This window comes from Cyrtonyx montezumae, unplaced genomic scaffold, assembly GCF_038088225.1.
Source record: "Cyrtonyx montezumae isolate F1298 unplaced genomic scaffold, pur_monq_1.0 scaffold_3, whole genome shotgun sequence".
NCBI lineage: Eukaryota > Metazoa > Chordata > Aves > Galliformes > Odontophoridae > Cyrtonyx > Cyrtonyx montezumae.
This window is the reverse complement of record NW_027072034.1, coordinates 103,560,871-103,569,293: the sequence shown is the minus strand read 5'-3', so window position 1 is coordinate 103,569,293 and position 8,423 is coordinate 103,560,871. Positions and strand designations below refer to the sequence as shown.

The 8,423-nt window shown below is 38.3% G+C and overlaps 1 protein-coding gene across 3 annotated transcripts in view; it reads right to left on the bottom strand.

Moving 5' to 3' along the window:
* Window positions 1–885: 885 nt before the first annotated feature.
* Window positions 886–8,423, bottom strand: part of FGD4 (FYVE, RhoGEF and PH domain containing 4) — a 105,272-nt gene continuing 97,734 nt past the window's right edge. For all 3 annotated transcript variants that reach the window (XM_065742645.1, XM_065742644.1, XM_065742646.1), the window contains 6 exons: window positions 7,297–7,327; window positions 7,030–7,125; window positions 6,497–6,622; window positions 4,518–4,658; window positions 2,552–2,692; window positions 886–2,368 (listed from right to left, as the gene is read on the bottom strand). In XM_065742645.1, coding sequence (XP_065598717.1) covers window positions 2,111–2,368; window positions 2,552–2,692; window positions 4,518–4,658; window positions 6,497–6,622; window positions 7,030–7,125; window positions 7,297–7,327 — 793 coding nt within the window. In that variant the 3' untranslated portion in view covers window positions 886–2,110. The remainder of the gene's footprint in view (window positions 2,369–2,551; window positions 2,693–4,517; window positions 4,659–6,496; window positions 6,623–7,029; window positions 7,126–7,296; window positions 7,328–8,423) is intronic.

The window sequence follows — 8,423 nt, the reverse complement described above, 5'->3', positions numbered from 1 at the left end:
CCCCCCTCAACAACTTGAACATGGAAGTAATGTTTCTATACACGAGGCTGTATAAAAAGGTGACCCTGCAGATCCCACGTGTGCATTGGAGACTCTTTCAGAAGACAGCCCCTTTCTACAACCATGGACAGTTCTCCCTGCCTATGTGAACGTTACCCTATCCCTTGCCAAGACATACACAGGACGCATCACACTAGCTAGAGCGACCCAAGTGAAGATTAGGATTTGTGCTGGGACACCTTAGGCTGCCCATAACTAAAGGTGCATACAGCTGGAAGTAGAAGTAACTTAACATCTCACAAGGAATTGCAGAAGAACTTGCACATCAGATAAAAGCAGTACTGGGATCATAAACATAGTAATCTGAACACGTGGAGCACCCAAGGAAGAATTCCCAACTGACACGTGCAGTAAGCTGCAGAGTTAGCGCCCTGCAAAGCCATGTCCTGATTATTGCCAACACCAGTGTAAAACTTTGAAGTCTAAAAGCCATTGTAAATTTTGGATTTGTGCAGGTTAGTGCAAAATCCAGCCCACTACCATAAGGTTGTGACTTTCTTACTGAAAATGGCATGTCTCGTGTTCTCAGGTATGTACAATGCTAAAAGCAAAGCTTACTCTAGCAATCCTTCGTTAAGTGCTAAGTAAAATGAGCATTTATTTGAGTTGAAAGAAGAGTAAAGTGGGAGTTTAGTCAATACTCTGTTTGAAGATCTCATTATAAAAAGTGGTCACTGAAGTCTGCCCTCGTGTTACCAGCAAAACTGGACTTGAGCCTGAGCTCTTCAGCTTCTCATGCTTTAAAATACAGACAGCAGTTATGCTGAGATGTAATGTAAGGATGCTCTCATGACAAATTGATTGCTGAACTTAAATGTAATTCCCTTCCTCAAGATTTGCAAGCTTATATTTTATACTAAATGCACATAGAGCAGTCTCCATATCACAACAGCGATCCTTGGAGCCTGCCGTCGTAAATAAATATTATAGTATCTAATCTTCTGCAATAATGATAATATTTAGGTTCAAAATGTTAATTTGTTCCAATAACCGTATTAACAGAAATGCCTGTTTCCAGAAAATTAACAGAACCTGTTGATTATGTCAAGCTGTATACTGCAATTTAGTAATGAACTACCGCACTCTTAAAAGATAACAGTGGTAGGACACTGAAGAAAAATGACTACTCCTTTAAACACAACTGGAACTTATGTCCATTGCATGCCACTTACGTTACTGCTATTTTTTTAATGCATAAAAATATCAAGATCATTAAGTGTCAGCTATTAAAACAGATCACTGAACAGTATTCGTTAATTTTGGACAGTTTAATTTCAAATAGAAAACATGCTTTTTAAATAAATTACTCACTAACAGGAACCCAGTCTCAGGAAATAAGAGCAAAAATCAAATATTGTACATTTTAATACTGTACATATATTATATACTTATCATCTTTTATGTATTCTTTTCTAGACTGAAAATCATTATATTGTCTCCTCGATAGATCAAAACTTTAAAAGCCAGTATACCTGTAAAAGCAATTTGCATTACTTCAATTAAAAAGAAACAAACGAATACAACATATGTACAGATCTGTGGAATTCAACCTACAAACTACTTACATGAAACCAAACTATCCCTGTATTTTTAACTACAGATCTATTTTGGCAACGTGGAGGTATATCTTTCATCCTGTCGCAAGTCCTAATACGTGAGCAGGAGGCTTCAATATTTGCACTCATAATGAAAGTAGCAAACGTGGACCGAATTGCAACTTTCAAAACAGAAAATTGTTGCAGCACAATCAGCAAGTAGCGTGGTGAAGTTAGTAGGTATTTTTAATAGTATTCACATTTTTTAAAAGTCTCTGAAATGGACCTGTACATCACTCTTATTGACAGAACATAAATATAAGAAAGAAATCCCTAGAAAGACCAGAATTTTTCCCAAACATAAAGTGCTAAGACATATATGGTAGTGAGAAGTTGTGTTTTGTTTTTTTTCTTCTCATTTGAATGAGTAAAGAAAGGCTAACAGGTTCACCTTTCTCAAAGGTTAACTGCAAATTCAATTGAATTTTTTTAAAATACCGTGTTGTTCTTGACCTTCAGCATTCGGACGTTCTGGAAGATTCACGTTGTTCTTCCAAACTCACTTGCAGTTCATTCTGACATTCTGATGTCTCACCTTTGACAGCCAAATGGATAACTTTTAACCATTTCTGTTTTAGTTCCTCATTGTCCGCAGCAAAGCTGTGCACAGACTTCGACTGGGTCAGTTTGAAGCTGTGTGGGAGGTCGGCACTTCTTGGGGCGTCATCCACTGTGTAGCCCAGAAGTGGAATTGTAGCCAGAGCTTTGACATCCTAAGAAGAAGAAGTACCTGATTAGAAACAGACAATTAATTTGCCTGCCTGCTGCGTTTCATTTACTACACGGGCAGGCAAAAACACTTGTGCCTTTCCTCCTTTACCGAGATATCTGACTTCTCTCCCTCAGATGTCAATGTCCATCATTATTAAAATCTTTTCTATTTCCACTCTGCTTACCTGTGGAGCACCATACATGTACAGCACAACAGCTTCCTGTTTAGGTATGACACACCACGCTTTCTGCCAGGGCTTTGATTTTTCCATGTACTGAAGAAAGCTACATATGACACTATTTCCAGAGACTTCAGCAGATTCAATCTAGGAGATAGCATAAAGCATAAAAAGGAAGGTAAGCTTTCATTCATAAAGGCCAAGACCCACAGAGCAGAAAGGTTGAAATACACCACAAGTCAAACACATCTTGGATAATATCTGCAGAAGAGCTTGAGCAAATATCATGAATGATCCGACTTATGGAGATTATGTAAGTATTACACATATAGGGTCACAAAATGTACTCTCTAATGCATGCATAATCTGTTCCTTCTTTCACCAGTAACTCTGAATTACACACTTCTAGATGGCTAAATATCATTTTTCCTCCCACCACTAGCATTTCTCTGTATCTTAGTATCTACAGTTAAGGTTTTATGTCTAAGGTAACATCGTGCCACGCATTGAAATGTCCAATAGGACAATTGTTTTATTTCAGCTACAAAATACTATGATAAGACCCAATGCAAATGCATTCTAAGGAAAAATAAGAAGACAGGCATTAATTCTAGACAGAACATTAGGTGAATTGCTTAAAATCTGGTGGCTGAATGACTCGCTTCTCAGGTTATATGTTGATTAGAATAGGAAGAATACCAAATGATTACATGCTAATACTTCCTTTGCTCTATTTCTTTCCCACCCAGTACTGATGCAGTCTGGGTGCTGCCACAGGCTTGTCAATCACTCTGTTGTCATGTGATCCAGCATGCAGACAGATGTTTCTTCAGCTACATTAAAAAGTCACGATGCCAAGAAACAGTAGTCTCTTGGCTATTTATTATGCCAGTGGAGTTGCATAGCAGTATTGCGACAGATGTATGGTGACATACATAATCCATTGGATGAGATGAATTTCACAGAATCACAGAACTGCAGGGGTTGGAAGGGACCTCTAGAGATCACTGAGTCCAACCCCCTGCCAAAGCAGCTCCCTAGCCCAGGTTGCACAGGTAGGCGTCCAAGCGGGTCTTGAACATCTTCAGAGATGAAGGAGACTCCGCCACCTCTCTGTGCAGCTGTGCCAGTGCTCCTCATTGCACTGTGAAGAAGTTCCCACACACATTTGTGCAGAACTTCCTATGCTTCCATTTGTGGCCATTTCTCCTCATCCTATCACCACACACTGCTGAGAAGAGTCCAGCCTCGTCCCTTTGCCTCCTGCTTTAGTCTGGAGAAAAGGAGGCTCAGAGGAGACCTTATTGCACTCTACCACTTCCTGAAGGGAGGTTGTGGTGAGGAGAGGGTGGGCCTCTTCCCCCTGATAAATAACGACAGGACGAGAGGGAATGGCCACAAGTTGCGCCGGGGAAGATTTAGATTAGACCTGAGGAAACATTTTTTTTCTGAAAGAGTGGTCAGGCACTGGAATGGCCTGCCTAGGGAGGTGGTTGAGGCACCATCCCTAGTGCTGTTCAAGAAGCGTTCAGATGAGGTGCTAAGGGATTTGATTTAGTAGTTGGGTAGGGATAGTGATAGGAGGATGGTTGGACTAGATGATCTTGTAGGTCCTTTCCAACCTTATGAACCTATGAACCTATGCTCCTTAGATATTTATAGATGTGAATCAGATCCCCTCTTCTTTTCTCAAGGCTGAACAGACCCAGGTCTCTCAGCCTTTCCTCATAAGGGAAGTGTTCCACACCCTTTATCATCTTTATAGCCCTCCACTGGACTCTTCCAAGGAGATCCCAGTCTTTTTTGTACTGGGGAACCCAGAACTTGACACAATACTCCAGGACAGAGTACCACATACCTTCTATTTCCCTCAAACACAAAAAACCTCCACAAGAATACTACCATTTTTCATCTACTGATAAGTCAAAACTGCTTGCAGTTATGCACATACAATATTTTTTAAATGGCATACCTCCAAGATGCCTTTCTTCTTCTTTTCCTCACTATCTGTACAACCAATTATAACATGATAGCAGTCCTTACAAACTTTGTTCAATTTATTGCCATCGTACTCAAGATGTGCCTTATAATCAGAACATTTCCAGCAAACCACCTTAGAAACAAACAAACAAAAGATAAGCAAACAGATAAATTTTAAGTATTTATAAATTTCATGAAAACAATATAATTAGAAGTTAATATTATATGTAATAGCAATGCACTGTTCAATTATGCAGAAAAGGAAAGATAATGGCTATTATGTCATAAATAGTTTAATTGAAAAGAATATCTTCCCAGATTTGTGTCACTGATTCTTAACTAGAAGTGCTTTTTCACTATTTACATTACAGGTCTGTACAAAATCCCATTAGTCTTTCAATTATACCTGTAAGCTAAAGAATAGAATATGGGACAAGTTATGCTGCAGGAAGAAAGTCTCCCATGTTTTTACACATCAACCTGAAAAGGTGCACTTACTGTTTTGTTTTCTACATAACACCAGAAATTTATAACTGGGATGTACTTTTAGTGAGACAAAAATTGAAAGACATCAAAAATGTCCAATTTTAACCTGCTAATAGACACTGAACTTACAGCTTCAGCATCTGTCCATGAGTAAATAAGTAAATTCATATAAGTAAATGTTACACTGCTGGTATTTCTTTCTAAGAAATATCTAAGAAGACCTGAGATAAGTTCTTTCATTAGAAATATTATCCTACTGGAATATTCCCCTCAGCTGAAAAAGATGCCCTGCTTAAAACAGTGAGTAGAGTCATATTAGTGAAGTAAGGTAGACGAGTAGACTTCAGCAACCCAAAGACCTGAACAGAATTTCACAAAGAGTCAAGGGTCTGAAGTATTAATCTAGACAACCACCTTCAGCCAGTATCTATCGAGAACACTTGGTTCTGCTTCCACTGCTGGAAAGACACCCTCACTGACCCAAAGTAATTCCCAATAGAAACATTTTAAAATTAAAATGGAAGGAGATGTGATACAGTCAAATAGGAGTCCGAACTCCAAAAGAGAAATAAAGGGAAAGGTGTGATCTTAAGATTAATGCAGGAGTATTTAGAAAAAAACTCTTGAGAAACAATAAAACAGATGACAACTGTAAAATCAATAATTTGGAGCTTCTGAGTAAGTCTCTAGTGTTCAGCAAAGAACAAAAGCAGAGCTGCGAATGCAATAAGCCTGCACATGACATATGAATATCAGAAAGAAGCCATACAAGACAATCTGTATCACAAAATGAAACCTGAGCTTGTACTACCATCTACTGGAGAAAGGAACAGCTGCTGACTGGCAAGAAAAAAGCCAAGCACAGGACGTTTCCTCTTCTTTTATTCTAAAGACACTTAAGTCATACCATTTAATTACTCTACCTCTTTAATTACTTTAAAGTGCTGCATTTATTGAAGCCTCACACATGGAAAATGGCAGTAACGCTCTCTTTCCACCTTACCCTTCTTGTATGCTTCAGGCAGGTTCACACAATTGAACACTGAAATCAGCTGGGAAAATCTCCAAGGTTACCCAAAGAAAATGTTTTAACAGCACTTCTTCATGATCTACTTGCAAATAAGAGAGAGGAGGCAGCAAAACGGGAACAGGAGGCAGTCAGTGCTGCCAGGGGTAATGCAGGTTTAAGCTATTCTTCAACCCACTGAGATCAGTGGAGGCCACTCAGAATTAACAGCACAGTCTGTGCAGGCACTTAAGATGTTTTCCACAAACGTACATCTTCCTCTGCTGCAAATTACTTTCAAATCCGCATTGCCAACTAACTTGGACAGAAGATGCTTTGTGGCGCTATCCACAGATTCCGCTTTCAGTCGCAAGCACAGTAACAAACTGCAGTGTAACAAACAGCCGCCAGAAGTCAGCCGGGTGCTCAGAGCCACTTCCAAGCCGGCTCACCTACAGCAGCTCGTGTTTTGCACTTACATGTCCACATGCTCGGCAGTGGTGCCGCCTTCTCGTCAGTGCATTGAAGGGCTCCTTGCATTTCATGCACATGGTTACTTCATTGTCTCGGATCCACCTCGGTGCTCTCTTCCCAAGCTCAGCGTTCTGAAGAGGGTGGGGGTAGGATGGGAGGATGAAAAAAAAGCAAACAGTTGTGCAGAAATTTTAATAGAGAACATAATTCTTCGCTTCCTCTGGAAAGGAAATGGCAAAACAGTTCTAGACGCATTTTGAAATCTATACAGGAAATAACAAAGAACACAGTCAAAAACGATTATGCATGAATGAAAGGATACTCTGTTATGCATTTCAAGGGGAAAAGTAAAGAGACTCATTTATAAGATTTGGCATTATGAAGAAAAACAATTACCAGCAAAATGACTACTTTATACTTGTTTTGCTATGAGGATGATTAGCTGGAAAACAAAGCTGCTTCTGATTTATTTTTTTCCCCAGCTAGTGAAGAACAAAACGGGTACTAACGGGTTAACAAAGGAATAAAAGCAACTTACAGAAACCTCCACAGGCATGTCTTCATATTCCTTAGCAATAGCATTTCTAAAAGTTTCATTCCTCTGCTGAAAAGCTTCTATAGTATTCTGCAGTGCCTATGGAAACAATGGAGAAACTCCTGAAATACACTGTGCTTCAAATGGTCTGCACTCTGACCATGTTCTGATTAGAAGAGAGAAACTATGGCCAGAAAATATGGACATTACTTTTTTGATTGCCTCAGTGAAAACGCATTAAAAAAAAATAAAGAATGTAGAAAGGTTTACCTTTATCCATTCTTCCTTGTCTTGTTCGGAACTAAAAGAAACATTTGACATATTAGTCCAAAACTAGTTCAGAAAACATTATTTCACTATCAGCAACTTCCTGCAAAAGCCAAGAATCTGAATTAATTTTCATTAATTCAAAATAAGACAACACTGCTTGTTAACTGTCCAACTAAAGCAAACAAACAGAACAACCCAGATGTAGTAGTTATTTCCATTGTTGATTACTTCTTTTGTCTCTTAAAGAGCAGGACAGAAAGGAAAACAGGAAAATGCAAAATATTTTGGTGTAGGTGCCTTTTACAAGACAGGACAACCTTTACGAGACCTCAATAAAAATGACTCTTCACACAGTTTTCCAATATTACTGCAATTGGTAAGGTAGGAGGATCCTTAACAAGTATTTCCCATTCCCACCTACCATCTACACATCTGGTGGAAACACTGTCTTAAACCAAAATAGTTCTCCTCACCTGCTTATGCTAAAAAACAAAAGCTGAGCTATTAAACATCATACCAGATCAGCAACCTCTCAAAGAAATAATTCACCAGCTATTTAGAACTATTGATGGCAAATACATTCAAATAGTATTCTGAAAAATAAAGAAAATTCCAAGGGTAAACTAAACATTATGATGAAGTTAATAGAAATTCACAAATTAAGGATATTAAGGCATAGAGTACACAAAATACTCAAATATTAATCAAGACTTGAATAATCTACTTCAATAAGATTTCAGATAGTTTTTTGTGGTTTTTTTCATAATTTTGTACAGATTTAATTCATTCTAAGAATGCTCACAAAACAAAACATAAAAACGGGCACTTCTCATGCTAATGCAATAACCTAAATTACTGAAAATTTGGGAAATATACCACAATAATCTTATTTTGTTGCAGCTTACTTCTTCCAAATATAAAGGACTTCACAATAGGTACAATAAGATGCCAGTAGACCTGTGGCATAAACTCTTGCCAAATACTTAGCAAGAAACCATGCATCAATTGGTAACAGAAGTGACTGAGAAAAAAAAAAAACAAAACACATCCCAGAAATCTCGCAGATTTGAGTGGAAAGCTTTTTCCTGTCATTTTTCAAATTGTATATTTATTATTGTATAGAATTT